At 38.3% G+C, this 17572-nt stretch overlaps 4 protein-coding genes across 5 annotated transcripts; 2 read left to right on the top strand and 2 right to left on the bottom strand.

Annotated features, from left to right (window-relative positions):
• The first annotated feature begins 663 nt into the window (after positions 1–663).
• LOC121784738 (protein ecdysoneless homolog) lies at positions 664–6976 on the top strand. 2 transcript variants are annotated; one of them, XM_042182959.1, is made up of 7 exons: positions 664–938; positions 1529–2673; positions 3101–3439; positions 4295–4428; positions 5294–5457; positions 5633–5857; positions 6848–6976. In XM_042182959.1, the coding sequence occupies exons 2-6, from the start codon at positions 1550–1552 to the stop codon at positions 5807–5809; spliced, it is 1938 nt and encodes a 645-aa protein (XP_042038893.1). In that variant the 5' UTR covers positions 664–938; positions 1529–1549; the 3' UTR covers positions 5810–5857; positions 6848–6976. The 2 variants fall into 2 exon arrangements, with proteins under 2 accessions (XP_042038893.1, XP_042038892.1); XM_042182958.1 differs by lacking the exon at positions 6848–6976 and having other exon boundaries at positions 5633–5988.
• LOC121784740 (nicotinamidase 1-like) lies at positions 6690–8362 on the top strand. Its single transcript, XM_042182960.1, has 5 exons — positions 6690–6976; positions 7208–7391; positions 7468–7601; positions 7695–7880; positions 8147–8362. The coding sequence occupies exons 1-5, from the start codon at positions 6833–6835 to the stop codon at positions 8225–8227; spliced, it is 729 nt and encodes a 242-aa protein (XP_042038894.1). The 5' UTR covers positions 6690–6832; the 3' UTR covers positions 8228–8362.
• Positions 8363–8684: 322 nt separating this feature from the next.
• LOC121783637 (kinase-interacting protein 1-like) lies at positions 8685–11980 on the bottom strand. Its single transcript, XM_042181772.1, has 2 exons — positions 11594–11980; positions 8685–11511 (listed from the first exon to the last, which is right to left on the bottom strand). The coding sequence occupies exons 1-2, from the start codon at positions 11685–11687 to the stop codon at positions 8861–8863; spliced, it is 2745 nt and encodes a 914-aa protein (XP_042037706.1). The 5' UTR covers positions 11688–11980; the 3' UTR covers positions 8685–8860.
• Positions 11981–13770: 1790 nt separating this feature from the next.
• LOC121785052 lies at positions 13771–15856 on the bottom strand. Its single transcript, XM_042183392.1, has 2 exons — positions 14530–15856; positions 13771–14095 (listed from the first exon to the last, which is right to left on the bottom strand). Exons 1-2 carry the CDS (start codon positions 15002–15004, stop codon positions 14046–14048), a joined length of 525 nt encoding a protein of 174 aa, XP_042039326.1. The 5' UTR covers positions 15005–15856; the 3' UTR covers positions 13771–14045.
• Positions 15857–17572: the final 1716 nt, after the last annotated feature.

The following is a 17572-nucleotide window of genomic DNA, read 5'->3' as shown; positions in this document are numbered from 1 at the left end:
GATTTGTTTTATTGTTATGCATTATAATGCTTTTGATTGTGTTACAACCCTTTGGATGATATCTTGATGTGTCGTGGATTGAAAGTAACATAAGCACATTATAACGGAATAGATAATAGTAATATAGATTGATAAAGCCTAACGGTTGAGACTATTTGTGAAGGCACAACATGTGACATAGGAACGTTTTAAAGTTACAGCATATGTTGTTAAAATAAACTATTGTGTGATCTACAATTTAAATTATTCATAAGGAGATTTAGATAGGAGGTCACTCGAGTAAATACTAAGGTCGCTATAATATCTTAATATTGATGAACATGATTAAGTGAAATCACTCTCTAGCAGTCCTTTATTTGCTTGATTTTATTGATTTATTTGCTTTGTTTTATTTAATTATGTTCTCAGTTAAAAACTTATCAAAATCAAAGATTTGTCTGGATAGTATGTTAAGTTGTTTACAACAGTTAGATTGACTATTAATTCCTATGATTCTATATTCGTGCTTATATTAGGCTATATTATTAATAGCATGCTCACTTACTTACCTCTGTTTTTCGTATTATAAATTTGCACTTTTCATAAAGAGGGCAAAATCCGATTATACATAAATCAAACATTTAACATATATCGTTAATTTTGCGAGAAATATAAAGGTGCACGAACTGCGATTTTATACATCGAACTATTTCCAGAATTTTCTTGAACTTCGAATGCATTTTTAAATCCAATTTCATTTATTTCTTGAACTATTACCCTAAACTCCAAATTTAGCTTACGCCACTTTTCTCTTCAATTGAACCCCTTCTCCTTAAGCTCCGGCACAGCCTCCGTCCGCCTCTTCTCCAGCGCCAGCACCACCTCTTCCCTCTGTTCAGGCGCCGTCTCTGCCCTCTGCTCCGCGCATCGACCGACTGCCGGATAATCGGATCAAAAAAGTATGATAACATTGTTTTCAGTTTTTTTTTATGTGTCTTGTTGGGATAATGGATGAATTTGTTGGGATAATGGATGAATTTGTTGGATAGTGTTCAATGATGTTTTGACAGTGGATGAATTTGAGATAGTTATTGTTGGATAATGGATGAAATTTTTGCGCTTGCTGATTACTAATAACTCCAATTTTTAAATTTGTTGAAGTTGGAGTTGTGAATTTGCAACTTTGCAGATGCCATCCTTCAATTTTAGTTGAAAACTATTCCAAATCGTCAAATTGTGAGCAAAATAAATTTAGTTGGTGACTTTGTTTTGTTGTGATACAAGAACTAATTTGTCCTTCAGTTTTAGACATTCGTTCATTGTGGATTTGGATCAGCTGTATTTGAAATATGGCAAACCCATATGCTACATACAACTTTAATTGGAAATGTTGCTGCTTTGTGTGTATGACCAGCTAGCTACACCTTAAATTCAAGTTGGCAATGATAGAGATAGAGATGATTAAAAAATATTATGCTTCGATTTTTTTACTTCAGATTTGTTGTAATGCTTCAGATATTTTGATAAATATTTTTGTTACTTTTTATAGTTTTGGCTCCTGGACACAGCCATGGCAGCTGGTACTTCTTCCTCTTCGTCAATTTTCTCTCGCAAGAACTCCCGCCCGCGCCCGCCTGATGACACCGTCTTCTACTCCATCTACCCGGACTCATGCCTCTCTTCCTCCTCCGCCGAAGACCTCCACTCTCTCCATCTCCAAATCCTCAACTATGTCCAACCGCTAACCGCTCCATACATCTGGCAGCACCAGCCCTTTTCTCTTTCCATAACCCCCGCACCCGTCCCTCACCTCTCCGGCCACCTCCGCTTCGGCGACAATCTCGAAGACGAGTGGTTCGTTGTTCACATCCTCTTCGAAATCTCCAAAAAATTCCCCAGTTTATCCATCCGCGTTTGGGATTCCGACGGCGAGTTTCTCTTGATTGAGTGTGCATTTCACTTGCCGAAATGGCTCAATCCGGAGACCTCGACCAACCGCGTCTTCCTCCGCAGTGGCCGCCTCCATATACTCCCGCCGTCGAGCTTCCGGGAGACTCCTAACCTGGAGGACGCTTTGCGATTTTTAGCGAACCAAGACGGCAAAGATTCCTCAAAAAGTGACCCAGATGCTGTTCAGTTGCACTTGAACAAGAAAATCAGTGAGTATCCGGAGCATGCTTATAGAAACGTCCACAAAGTGAGAGTCTTAGTGCCGGTTTCCGTGGCTTGGGTGCTGAGGCATGAGCCCTGCTTGATATCATTGTCGGTTGAGGGGTTTTATGATAGGGACATTGATAGTATGAAGTATGCTGCCAGAATGGAGAGGCTTCTACCGAGGGGGAAGCAGGAGGAGATGGTGGAGGTGGTTGTGAGGATGTCTAAGGCAATGTATGCTCAGTTGGTGCAGCAGAAGTTTCAGGCTCCCGCTTGCTATCCAATGCCGGAGAGGAGTAATGTTGCCAAGTATTTGGAGGCAGAGCTCGGGATGAAGATCGCTTGTGGGTTTGAGATGATGTATCAAATGAGAAAGAAGCAGGGGATTGAAGGGAAGGGGAGCACATGGGAAGCCTTTAGGGAGAGTTTGGAGAGTAGCGGTTATTTTAAGGGGTTGTTGCCTGGTTCAAACGAATACAAAACCTTGCTGGAGAAGGCAGAGGGGTACTATCAAAATAGTTCTTTGTATTCTAGAGCCAGGTAATGGTTTATATATTCTTTTTACTTTTAAATTGATTGATTCTGGATTCTGGTTGTTAGTTACAGTTGAATTTATGATTGATGTGCTAGACATGTTTATGTTGCAAACATTTGCCTCTTATATGGTTTTGGCACAACCAGGAACCCTATTTTTAGTTGTATCGACATGCATATGTAATTCTATTGAAATCCTATAACAGTACATATTATGTAGGTTTGTACGTGTCTTGTTTTGTTGATAGTGGAATTGGGGGGGGGTCTTGTTTTGTTGATAGTGAGTATGCTGTTATGTTGAAGTATGGGATGCCGTTCTGGTGCTTGGTATTTTTTGTCAATATTCTACCATCAATTATTGAATTGGTTTTACTCTGTTGAACATATGCGCACTCCCAGTCTTGTTTATCCTGATACACTGCTATTGATGCAGTGAGGTATTGAGTGAACCTGTGAAACGCATGGACGAAATTCTTGCCCTTCCACATTCAGCTGATGGTTTCAAGAGTCTGGAGCTTCCTCCATCGGATGATGACTCATGGCTTTATGGAGGAGAAGATGAACTGAATGCTGCTCTTCAGGAAAGGCAAAAGGAGATGGACTTTTTCAATTCAAAACAAAAAAAGAAACATAAGTCTAAAGAGCAGGAAGACCAGGGTTTAGCATCTGGCCAAGATGTTGATGAGTATGATCTTGGGGGGATTGCTAAATCCATGCAGTCATTTATTGAGAAAATGTCAAGCTACAAGGGAGCTGAGCTTCCAGATGACATGTTCTTCATCTCCTCTTACAATTCATATTTTCTATTATAATTTTGTTTTTCTGTCTTACTTGAACACTAGAGCTCATGTTCAATTTATTCAATATATTGAAATAGTGCAATAATGGGTGCCTTTTGCTCTGTAGGGATCAAAACTGAAAAATCTATACTGACATAGATGAATTGATAGGGTGACTGGTGCATGCAAGAAAATGTTAGGTTTTCGTCATATGTTAATGGTTCATCTTTTGGCTGATTGTCCAGTTATGTTATTTGGCATTATTAGTGACTTGGTATTAGCACCCAACCAAACTCCAAACATTAGAGCCCCAATGGCTGGTATATCTGTATTCAGAGGGAGGTGGATGAAACATTTTGGAACAAAAGCTAATAAAATCTTCCATTTCTCATTTTGGCTAATTGTTGTGTTGAATGGGAACAAATTCATGATGGTTTAAGCTAATGCTACTAGAATAAGTTGGTATGATCCATATTCTCGTCGGACTGACAAACAATCTGTTGTGATGGTATTAGAAGATTCTTGGATGATAAGGAACTATATTTTTTATAAGTTCATTTTATACGGCAATTGCTAATTGTTTCCACTGGAAAGGCTTTATCCCTTATTCAGTACAGCATTTTTTTCTTTCGTAAGTGTCCTCATAAGCTCCAGGAACATTACCCTTGATGTTGTCTGATTTAATGTGGATAGTTAATAAGTTTGTAGTTTATCATTTACACTAGTCATATCATATGACAGCATTTAATTATTCTGACTTATTAGCTATCTTACGAGCTCAGTGTAATTAACTTAAGTAACAATGTATCACCTGAATTATATACAGATTTTTACATTCTTTTTTTCAGGAACTTGGAAGATGTGGATTTGGATGTTGATCAGTTTATGAAAGACATGGAATCAGTAATGGGACTTCGTGGTTCTGACAAAAATGACAGTGATATTGACCTCGAAGAAGGATCATCATCAGATCTTGATTTTGGTAATATTTCAAGTATTTGCTTCTATTTTATTCTTGATGGTTGTCGCAGTTGTATGTGTTAATTCTGAAAATTGTCTGCTGTTGACTATTCTCCTTGGAGGAGATGGGGCCAGTTATATCCACCTATGTTTGTTCTGTTCTGAACTATCTACGATTCTATTTGAACATTACCCCTCGGGGAGGAACAAAGCTTTGAAAATGGTTGAGTGCACCTTGCACTCATGTAGGAAGACAATACCACTAAACCAGAATGGAATGCCTGTTTTGTCATACTCTGTCGTGTAAGCGTGAACATTAAGCAGTTTAAAATCACGCTACTGTGATGAGAGTACCTTGCACTCATGACATTTGGTCTTAGGTTTGAGTTATCTGGAAGGGAGTTGTATGTCTCCTAAATAACAAGGAGCATGTAGCTAATTTTAGAGTTACTGATATATCAGTAGATTTGTTTAGTTATTATTACTACTAGTATTATTTATTTAGTTGTTAGAGATAAGTTAAAATCTTAGAGTTTGATTTGGTTTGGGATACTACTACTAAGTATTTATCTTTTAGAGTTTTATTTAAGTTGTAGTCTGTATAGAGTCTTATACATAAGGTTTTACTCCCTAGTTTGGCATTGTTTAGAAATAAAGTTTAGTTAAGCTATTTTCCTGTAGCCTTTTCGGAGGACGGCCTCATAGTCATAGGAGTATCTATCTTTTTTTTTGTTTTATATTTCTGTTTTTTTCATTATTATCATTTATTGTCAATTGTGCGATACATTTCGTATTTTGAGATATTAGTAAATGCTTATGGTATGCCCAACTATCACTCCGTATCAGTTACATTTACTAAATATGACGTGTGTCACATGATCTTACAGATGACTATGAAGAAGGGAGTGAGCATGCAGATGATACTGATGAAGATGGAGAGAATGAGTTCATACATTCCTATTCAGATGCCCTAAACAAGGAACTGAAGGCTACTACACTGGATAAAACCTTTGTTCATGCCAATGAAGAGAGCTCTAAGAAGAAAGATGAGGTTTGCAATATTTTACTACTTGATCAACTTGATGTGATAGTTAACTTAGATGCTTTGTTCTACACAACTGTTACCTCTATTGCTGGGCACAATAACTTGTTTGAATTTGTGGCAGAATTCTATAGTGTACATGAAATCTATAATCTTGTTCACTACTTAATATTTATTTCCACAGGGAACGTCGAATGTGGATGATGAGATGGAAGAGTTAACTCCGGTGGATGTAGATTTCAACCTAGTAAAGAATTTCCTCGAATCCTATTCTTCTCAGGAAGGACTGTCGGGCCCTGCCTCCAATCTTCTCGGGCTTATGGGTTTAAGGTTGCCGGATGATGTTGGCAAAGGCAAATGAGTTGAATCTATATCTACTGGTCGATTATATGAGTTGCTTATTAAGCTGGTATGTACACGTTCAAGTCCAGCCATTATGGAGTAATTCACAATAACTGCTTTGAAATCGTTGTTACAGTAGTATTATAAGCTTTTTTTTGAAGCCATTTATACATCTACAAAGAGCTTTTGCTTTGTAAATGCACCCCAAAATTGAAGTTTAGGGGCTAAAATAAACAACACACTAAAGTCCAAAACCATTGATTACGTTAATGTGAGAGGTACAATCCCACTAGCCGATTACTTTATGTTTTGAGTGTGTCACAATCAAGCCCATGAAAATAACATTTCAAACAATGGGGTCACATCACAATCTTGAAAGTTGAATGTATCTTTTTCCAATTAGAAACGAAATCTAAAAGGGTTCTTGGAATCTAGCTGCAGTCTTACCATTCCAGAAATTTTTTTCAAATAAGACGGTAGGATTCGGGAGTTGAATATTCAAATGTTTAAGAGCATCTTCAGTGGGCGGATGTCCCACTCGGACATCCACTAGGACATCCCGAAAACATCTCCCGCCACGTCACTAGGACTTCTCATCCCACTGCCACGTCACTAGGACATCTCCTTCACAATCCGCCCTTCCCACTAGAACTTCCCGCAATAAAAATTAAAAAAAATTAAAAATCGGACGTCCGACCCACGCCACAATGGCGGACGTCCGCCCGCCCGTCGCGCCGACGTCCGAAGACACCCGACGTCCTCATGGGACGTCCGTATCCGACCTCCCCTGTCACAATGGCGGACGTCCCGGTCGCCCGTCGCGCACGTCCGACCGGACGTCCGCCATTGGAGATGCTGATATACATGTAAATGTGAACACAAGAAAGAAAACCATGAACTTCAAAATGGTTTAATTAATTGTTCTTTTTAAGAAATAATAGCGTGACAGAAAATTAATGAGCGCTGGCAATAAAAATGCAATCTTGACCGGGTTCCGCTCATATTTAAATCGCTCCCATCTTGGCTAAGAAAATCAAGAAACATGGTTTCTCCTCAGGCAATACAAGTTTTGCAAAATGAGCTACCGTTGGAGCAGGAAAATCTACTTCTCTCCGGTGAAGTCAAGACCGGTTTGGTGCTTGTCGACATTGTTAATGGCTTTTGCACCGTTGGTTCTGGAAATCTCGTGAGTCACAACCCCTTTTCCTAATTATTTTCCACTTTCTGCAATTCCTTTCTGATTCGTTGATGTTTGAGTCATTTGTGTAAGTGTCATTGTGTGTAGATTTAGTATTGGACGTATAGAGCAAAAGTATTGCTTGAAAGCATGTTTTGATGAGTACAGATTGATGTTAAGAGCCAGTTTAGATTGATATGATTTATGTCTAGATTAATGAGAAGATGAATTTGGAAATAGGCACCACAAGCTCCTGATGCTCAGATTGCTGGAATGGTTGATGAATCGGTGAGGCTTGCTAGAGGGTTCTGTGAGAAGAGGTGGCCTATATATGCGTTTCTCGATACTCATCATCCGGATGTTCCGGAGCCTCCTTATCCTCCTCACTGCATTGCTGGAACGGATGAATCGAAACTGGTTCCTTGTAATACTTATTCATTTATCTCCTGCAATGCCATGGAAAATGGTTTTTCATTCTCTCATGACCATTCCTTGTGCAGCATTACAGTGGCTGGAAAATGAACCGAATGTGATATTGCGATGCAAGGACTGTATTGATGGATTTATTGGTTCTTTGGAAAAGGATGGAACGAATGCTTTTGTGGATTGGGTGAAAACAAATGGGATCAAAGCTGTGGGTGTTAAATTTTTTCTTCTGCAGCTTATTGCTCTTGTCATATTATATAGATTGCCTTTCGACTAACACTCTTTTTTTCGTTTTCCTTAGATACTGGTTGTAGGGATTTGCACAGACATTTGTGTCCTTGATTTTGTGTGCTCAGCCCTGTCTGCTAGAAACCGTGGACTGATTTCTCCATTAGAGGATGTAGTTGTGTATTCACGTGGTTGTGCTACTTTCGATCTTCCAATAGATGTTGCCAGAGATATGAAAGGGGCTCTAGCTCATCCACAGGTTAGAAAGCAACTCTTCATCTACTCATCTCATTTATACGGCTCCCCCTCCATGGATTAAATCGTCTATAAGTATTGATGCAAGTAATTGGACACAATGAGGATGCATGAATCAAGTCTTAAATTTGTATTCTATGACATTCTTTGAAAATCTAGAAGTGAAATACTGATTGGCAGTGACCACACAAAGATAAAGAAATGTGAGGTGGGAAAATGATACTCATTGCTTTTGCACTCTGTCAGTTTTTCTTATGCTATCTATTACAGGACCTAATGCATCATGTTGGGCTTTACATGGCCAAAGGCAGAGGAGCGAAGGTGGTTTCGGAAGTTGTTTTTGGTGTATAAATAAATGTGTAACTAAATTATACTAGTATTTGATAGTATTTTTGCAGCTTATCTAGTGATTTATCGTTAAACTATCAAACTCTACCTTGTTTCTTTGCTTGGTATTAAAGCAATAAAGATATTATCTTTTTGTAATCTGCTGCATTTTCAGTTCTGATATTGAAGGTAATTAATAAGTAGAACAACAAATGAGGCATTGATCAGAATTCTGGGTCTTCAACAGTTAATGCCATTGCTGTGGAAAAGCAATGGCACAAACTGAATCACAGGCATTGTAAAATAATGAAAATGAACTAAGACTCTTCGAGTTGATGTCCCCCTAAGGAACTTGAGTCAGCCTGTTTCTTTGGTGTGTGCTTTATTCAAGTTGACGAATAGAGGCGTTGTATGAAGGCGTTATTGTTTTGCAAGGTGCTTGAATGGATGGAAGTAAAAGATAAATAAACCAGAAACCAAGTTATGAAAATTTGATGACAGTCTAAAGTCTGAAACTGCTTCAAGAGATGAACAAAGGGAAAGAAAAAAGGCAAAAATATCATCTATCTAAATACCAAATTCTAATTACAATAAGGAAATTAAAAATAAAATAAATGATAGTCTGGACTGGAGAGGAACAAGATCTGGTGGTAGTGATCAAACAGCTGGAAAAGCTCTGATAGCATGCACTTTTTTATTAGTGTGCATAAAGTTGAAGAGTGACTGTTTCTGCTTCTTGACCTTGGTTCCAAATATGAGGTTTCTCATAGGAATCTTGGACCTGCTTATCGCGTGCTGCAGCTGTGGCTGATCAGTGCAGATGCTGAACTCGCGATTCAACTGTCGCAGATTCTTTTCAATATCAAGCTGCAGCTGACTGACATGATCTAGGCATGTCTGCAGCTCTTCCCTAACCTTATTATTCTCCTGTTTCATGCTCAGAATCTCACCTTGCAGCTTTGCAGCTTGATGGCTGCTGAACATGATCTCGTCCTCCTCAACCCCTTCCTTGAGAGCTGTGGTGATCTCCTCCTGTATGCTGCACAGCGACGTGAACCTGCGCTTGAGCTCATCTTTGAGGCTGACCCGCTGCTCCAGCCACATGGTCAGCTCCGTCTGAATCTCCCTCAAGTGCTTGTATATTGGCCGGACCTCTGATTTAAGCTGCGAGGTGATGCCTCCTTCCTGCTTCTTCTTCCGCCTCAGCTTCTTTATCTCATCTATTAAGTCCTGTGCCTCACTCTTGAATTTCTGGACTTGGTGAAAAGCCGTGCTGAACCTCAGCCAGAAATCGAGGTTCTCATCTAGTATTGCATCAATCATCATCCGCAGCCTCTCCTCCACAGCTGAAATCCCAGGAGGATTAACCTTGAAGATCATCTGGATAAAGTTTTCCTTTTCTTCCATGCCCAAGTCTTGAGTTCCTGGTTCCTGTTTGCCACTCTCATCTGCTGATTCGGATTGGGATTCGCCCTCTTCCTCTTTTTTGCCATCCTTGTTTCCTTGCACAAGGGTTAGCTCCTGCTTGAGATGCTGAATCTCTTGATCCCTCTTCATGATAGCTTGTTTCAGCTCCCTCAGCTGCATCGTGAAGTCGAATTCAATGTCTCTGTCCTTCTTCTCTGTATCACTGAGCTTCCTCTTCACATCCTTGTAGTTCCTAAGGATGGTGGTGTATTCTCTGAGCAGGATCTTGTCTCGATCCTCTGCCCCGTTCAGCAGCAGCTGCTGCCAGCTCAGGTCACTCTCGTCAACTTGGTAAGGCATGGGATCCTCCTCGTTGGTATGCGGCTTTAGCATACCAACATCCTGCTTTTTCTCCAATGAGCTGACATTCTCATCACCGCCATCATCACCAGCATCGTCCATATTAACTTCTGTCGCCACTTCGATGTCGGCCTCATCTGATACTGGCACCTCTTTCTCGTCTCTCGTCTCCTTCTTCTTGGACTTATCCTTCTTCTTACTCTCCTTCTTCTTCTTCTTCTTCGACTTCTCATGCTTACTCTGCGAGGAATCAGCTTCCTCAGCTTCCTCGTCCAGCCTCAAAGTGGCAAGCTTCTCTGAGAGGTGATCAAGGCTGCAGCGACAGTGGGAAAAGTAGGCCTCGAGCTTGCTGTTGTGAGCTTCAACATTGCTGTCGAGCTCCTCGAGCCTGCTGAGCTTGTCCTCGAGTTCCTTGATCCTGTTGCTGAGGCTGTGCATGTCGCCCACGGGTTGCTCCTTATCTCTCTCGAGCTGCTTGATCTGTTCCCGTAGCTCGTCCGATTCTGATCTCATGGTGTTGATTAGGACAGTCTGGGACGACACCGCAGTCTCCAGGTTGATGACCTTGTTCACCAGCACGTCGATCTTCTCAGCAAGCTGAGTGACTGTCAGAGCTGCGGAGGAGCTGAGGTCGATGCTCTTGTCGGAGGTCAAGGTCTCCATGTCATTGAGCTCTTGTATGAAACCCAAGGTGACATCCTGTCTGTCGGTATCAGGCATATCTTCATATTGTTCGTCATCGATACAGTCTTGCCTGAGGGACTGGAGCTGGTCGCGTGCCTCGTTGATCTTCTTGGACTCGTCTTGGGCCTCCTTGGCAGAGTTTTCCTGCTTCTCCTGCAGCTCGGAGAGGGTCTCCTTGCAGGATTTCAAGGCGGCCTCGGCCATCAGAGTGCGGGCTTCTCCATCATCGATCACATCCTCCACCTCGTACTCGTCCTGCAGCAGGGAGACCTTCTCCTGCATCTCCGCGATCTGGTTCTCAATCTCGTAGAATTTGGCTAAGCCGTTCTCGTAGGAGCTTTTGCAGAACTCCTTGACGGTCTGGAGGGTGAGGATCTCCTTGTTGACCCTGTCGATCTCGCGGGCAGCCTCGTCTCTGGTCAAGCCGGATTTAGGGGTAGGAGGCTTGGGGCGGGCCTTTGACTTGGAAGAGAAGGTTTTCTTAGGCTGGAACTGTTTGGAAGCGTTGTTGATGAAGCTCTTGAGGCTGTCCATGGATGCCTTGGGAGCTTTGGGGATGTTGGTGGACTTGGTGGGGGCTTTTTGGATTGGTTTGGTCGGGGGGCAGTCATCGTCCCCGTCGTCCATGGAGAGCTGGACCTGGTCGGGGAAGACGGTAGCGATGGTGTTGTTCGCATTCTGGAGCTCTTTGGAGATGATGTCGTAGCGGTCAGCCAGCGCCTTGAATGCTTTGTAGGAGTCCTCCACAGCATCGATGAGCTCGGGGCGTCGCTTGTAGTACATCTCAGCCCTCTTGGCGAAGGAGTCGCCATCCTCCGCGATCAGCTTCAGCATGCACTGCACCTTGTCCTCCATGTCTGCGGTTCGGTTCGTTTCGTTTCATAACCAAAACCAGAACCAAAACCAAAACCAAAACAAAAAATGAAGGAAGAATGGTACCGAGGAGGCTCTGTTCGAGCCATTTCGTTTGCTTGTTGCGGATGTGGTTCGCCCACCACCACGAACAAGCGTTGCTCGCCGCTCTTTGCAACATCCTCCTCTTCTTCTTCTAAATCTTATTTATTCATTTAGTAATTATCAACCCCATTCTCACTAGGCTCTTGTCTCTTTTGTTTTACTCACTTGTGATTGTAATACAGGATTGGGAGTGTGAGAGTTTGAACAATACCTCAGATTCTATAATTTCGTGGTTTTGGAGGTCTTCTCGTTCCAAATTCACCGTGCTGTGTGAAACGTGGATTCCTAATATCAAATTTTAGGATCTCCTATATGTTGTTACATTTTTTTACGGTAAAAAAAACTATTTGGCCTGTCTGTCACATTAGTTATAAATTATAATCAATTTTATTGGATCAAGATCTAAATAGTCACTTTATATGTTTGTCCAAACCTAAATTGTTGAAATAATTTACTAATACTATCTATATTTCTCAAACATCGCAGTTTAATGGTATTCACGCCCAAAGAGACCGTGAAAAAGTAACTTAGTTTTTTAACAAAATTGAACTTTTTTTGCATGGGGTGAAAAACTAAAACTGCGACTGCTCAACGTCATATTGTAATATGTCTTGTCAAAGTCGTGTTTTGAGATAGTGATTGAATTATTTTTACCATACTGTTTACAAAGAGAAGCATGACTAATGATTAATAATAAAACTAAATAAGAATGAAGAACAAAATTACATATCGAATTGTAGCATCGGCAAACTGAATTCTCCATTCATAAAAGGTCTAAGCTAGCTTCCTAGCTAAATGATGCGATGAACTAATGATAGAGTGATTAATGTCTGAGATCGTACATGATACGAACTTTAAATTTTGTTCATTTATTTATAATAAAAGTGAGGATTTATACCTCATAAAATACACTTTGGAGAGATCTTGTGGTCTCAAATGGTGGCAATGACATATTTGAAATAACAATAGCAAATTGAGCCTTCAGTCATTGCGACCAATTATTAATGGTAGGCCAATCACTTATCTATCTATCATCATTAGTGATATATGACCATCACATTAACAAAGACACATCTCTATTTTTAATGCTTATGTTTGATAATTGATAGAATATGTTGGCTTTACAAGTTTTCTAGAGAAGGAAGAATCTCTATTCCATTCATTCATCCACTAATACTAAAGTATATCAACACTACCATTGACCAATTACTTTTGTTGTATTCGCCAATTGATTCTTCACGCACAAGTCTACAATTTTGTTAAATATACATATATGTAAATTAAATACATAATTTAAAAATAAAATAGACTCATAGACTTATATGCACATTAGCATCATCTAATTAATTTTGCAACATACATATTAAAATGTGACAATTAATTATTTAAAAATAAAATAGAGTCATAGACTTATATGCACATTAGCATCATCTAATTAATTTTGCAAACATACATATTAAAATGTGACAATTAATTATTGCTCTCCAGAGGGGGCCAAATAAATCTATAAGAGCATCCGCACAATTGAGGATGTCCCGGCGGTCTTCCCAAAAACACATTCTGCCACGTCATACGGACCTCCCATTGCACTGTCACGTCATAAGGACGTCCCGTTGCACAATGGCAAACATCCCGGTAGACATCCACCAAAAAAAATAAAAAATCAGGACATCCGGCGGGACGTCTGTCGTGGCACCGCAATGACGGACGTCACGACGGACGTCCCGGAAAGCCACGGATGTGCGGTGTCCGCAGCCGACGTCAGCATCCGCCCCTCCCTCGCCTAATGGCGGACGTCCCGCGCGGATGTCCGGCACGCCGGTTCGACGTCCGGCGGGACATCCTCCATTGTGGATGCTCTAAAGTGATAGCCGCAACTAAGAATACATTTTCAGCCTTTGGATGCCAAACAAAATCTAAGGCAGTGGGTTATAGAGCATTCTTGTCCTAACTCTTACCATAATCATTGAAGAAACACTCATAAGCAAAAATCACTTGTGAATTTTAATCAAGAAATAGCAAAGATCACATGATCTGCATTTCATTCTTCAAACATAGCATGCAGTTAGCAATAATCTGTTTCAAAATACAATCTATTTTTGTTCTGATTGATAGTAAAGAATTAAGGAGGTGTCAAATAAAGAAATTACAGACAAGACAACCAAACAAATATGTACATAATTTATTTACAGAAGAGGGTAGAAAGTCTGAACATCATTTAGCATATTTACAATGCTGATTTATACATTACTACTAATTATCAATATTAATGTCAATATACTAATCCACATAACAGAAGAGCCTAACACAATGCATTGTTTCTGCCCCAACACATAGATTTCCAGTAGCACCTTACTTTTTTAGGAAATTACAGAATGTAGAAACCAATAGTTGTATTAAATGATGGCAAATTTTGGAAGTGATTAGCAGCAGCTCAAGATTTTTGGAGAGAGGAAAGCCACTGTTCCATGTACTCCCTACCGCCTGCCACAACAAACGAGACGAAGCTGAGACATGAACGAATACGAACTAACAACAGTAAATTCTCCACCAAATTTTATAGATATGATGGTTTGGAAAAGAAGCCATAACTTGGAACTGCATTTCAAGAAAGAAATCAAAACAAATTGGAATTTGAGATGATTTATGCTTTTAATTCATGCATTTCTAAGATGGAAATAAGTAGTTTTCCCCATAACTTAGTAGTATCAGTAATGTCCCTTTTTAGCTATTCATAAGCATAAGATTCATTAGTTTTTATGTAAACAAGAATCCATGCCTAATGCAGAACACAGAGCACATGATCATTCCAACCACACAGCATTGAAGACCAATACGAATTAACAAACCAAACACATACACACATTTGAAACAACAATTCATAGGAAATTCAACAAGGCATTAAGGGACAGCCATACCAGCAGAGTAACCATCCAAGAACTGGATACTGAGATCAGCCTCCTTTGCTTCCAATCTCTGGCAATCATGCCTATAGCAAGGGACCAGCACAGCAAAGCTGTCGTCTCCCTCGTCATCACTCTGGAGGAAATCGGGGGCGTGAGGCTCCATCCACCCGATAGACCAATCCGAGTCATCCGATTCGGATAATGATAAACCAACCCCATCTGATGGCACCACCACCATATCATACTCTTTATCAATCCTTCTGCTCCTCTCTTCCCTACTCTTCCATTTCCTCTTCAATTTTCTATTCCTCATCCCTCCATCACCCTTCTTCGTCGAATATAACTTCAAATTCTCAGCTTCTCCTCTCAGCCCCAAGCCCCACTCCCCAACAGAATTTATTGAATTTATCATTGATCCATTTGAGACTTGCTCTTTATCTTCCCCACCCAACCACAACCATGGGAATCTAGTGAAAGAAATAGCCATTTCTTTTCTCTCTCTATGTCTCTCTTCTCTCAGACAAGCACTTGGAGATAGCAAGAATCAATGAATTGATGATAGAAAGAATCCTGGCTCAATTAAATAGCAATTTCAAACAAATAACAAATATTCAGTACACATCATTTTCCCAATCAATCCAAAACAAAAAACTTTGGATATTAAATGCTAAAAGAAGCATCAAATGATGATTAAATAATTAATGGCCCCTAATCAACATTACACAAAATACTAGTCGAATTTTTAAAGAATGCTCAAATACAATCTGAGCTCTTCCAGATAGATTAATAAACAGTCATAAACAAGCTAATTCATAAACAAACACTCACACACGCACATAAAAATCAACAAGATTTCAATTTCAAGTGTTGAACGAGTCTTAAACAAGAATGCCTAAATTTTTTAAAAAATATAATCTTGGTTCGTAAAATCTAAGAAAATGATCAAAGGCAATCGAATTGAAAAGCCCCTTTTGTTCGCCTCAAAAGACTGCGGCTTTTGGAAATTTCAGAAGAAAATCGAACGATGAAAACGCCCAAAAACCAAATTGAAGCCAGGATGGAAGAAACAAACGAGATATGACACAAAAAAAGAAAGAAGCGAGGTTAGTAAGAGGGATAATGATTGCAGAAGATGAAGACAAAGATGGAAATCCCCAAGGGGTCGAAAATTTTAGATATCTCCCAAAGGGTCGACCTATCTCTCAAAGAATTCCATTTTCAATGGACTCCCCTCTCTCTCTTTGGCAGTACTTATCTTACACGCTTCAACCATAGTTATAGAATTGTGGATTTGTAGAAACTTGATTAGGTGTTCTGCCCGTCGATGCAAACGTGGGAGTGTGTATACACACAAGGGATGCATACTATTTACCCAAAATTACTATTTGGCCCCAAACATTTTTTACTTTCTACAAATTCAGCTTTCTTTTATTTTCAAATGTATATTTAATAGGGAGTTCAATCTAATCACTCCATTAGATTTTTGAGTGACTACTTAATCGAACGAGGATTAATTGGGTCGGTTTAAAATTTTATAACATTTGTATTTCAAGTTGACACAAAACTAGCCAATCAAGCTAAACACGTATAGTTAGTTCCTTCCATCTCTCTTCCACGTTTTTTTTAATAAACTTCTTTCTCCTCGACCACTATCTTCAATGGGTTAAAAAGCAATTAGTACTATACATAACATTACAAAATAAATTTAAACTTGTAATTTAAAATACTTACAAATCTTAATTGTGATATTGATATTGTTATGTGTTTTTTTTCATACGCTATGAAAATCAAATTAAGTTTATAAATTAAAATACATTATAAAATTCAATTCAACTTATAAATTAATAATATGCAAAATTCTAAATTCTAATTATGTTATAGTCTTATATATAATGTTCGTATGTTTTATTTACTTATAAAGTTTAATTATGATAGGAGATTTTTTTTGATATTTTCTTTATTTTGTTTAATTTATAACTTTGATTAAATTTTATAATGTTATAGTAATATAATAAAAAAATAACTGCATATAATTTTTCATTTCATTCAATGTTATAAATGCGATACCAAATGAAAGTTCTAATAATTTTTTTTAAAAAATTGGACTTTTTATTATAGTGACTTTGAAAACTTTTATTATCTTGGTATATATGCATAATTCATTGAATAAAAATATGTGGACTTTAATAAAGTTAAATATAGTAAAAAGTTTCAAAATATAATTAGTAAATTTAATTTAAAAATTATTCTCTTCATTTTTTTTAAATCGATTGTTTGATTCATTTCTTTATCATCTATATTGAATTTCATTAGTGTCATAAATGCAATACCAAATGAAAGTACTAATTAAAAATCAAAGATTATTTGGACTTTTTATTATAGTTTCTTTGAAACCTTTTATTATCTTGGTATATATGCATAATTTATCGAATAAATATTTGTGAATTTTAATAAAGTTAAATATAATAAAAATTCATAAAATATAAGTAAATTTATTTTAGAATTATTCTCTTTATTCCTTTTAAATCGATTGTTTGATTCATTTCTTTATCATCTATATTGAATTTCATCAATGTTATAAATGCAATACCAAATGAAATTTCTAATAAAATTCAAAGATTTTTTGAACTTTTTATAATAGTTTACTTTGAAACCTTTTATTATCTTGATATATATGCATAATTTGTTGAATAAATATTTATGGACTTTATTAAAGTTAAATATAATAAAAAGTAAAAAAAAAGTTAAATTAATTTAAAAATTATTCTTTTTATTTTTTAAAAATCGATTGTTTGATTCATTTCTTTATCTTCTACATTAATTTCATTACGGTGGTCGGTGTATAAGTGTCAGCGCTACTAATAACAATCATAGCATGCATGTCTAGTTTCAATTATGTACTCCCTCCGTTCCATATTAATAAAGTCATTTTTCTATTTTGAAAAGTTTCAAGTTAATTGAGTCATTTTTATTTTTGGCAAAAAAGTAATTCATTTCTCTTACTTTATTCTTTCTTCATCACTCTTACTTTATTCTCTCTTACTTTTTTCACTAT

Source organism: Salvia splendens, chromosome 21 (assembly GCF_004379255.2).
Source record: "Salvia splendens isolate huo1 chromosome 21, SspV2, whole genome shotgun sequence".
Lineage (NCBI taxonomy): Eukaryota > Viridiplantae > Streptophyta > Magnoliopsida > Lamiales > Lamiaceae > Salvia > Salvia splendens.
This window is presented reverse-complemented; position numbering and strand designations above follow the sequence as displayed.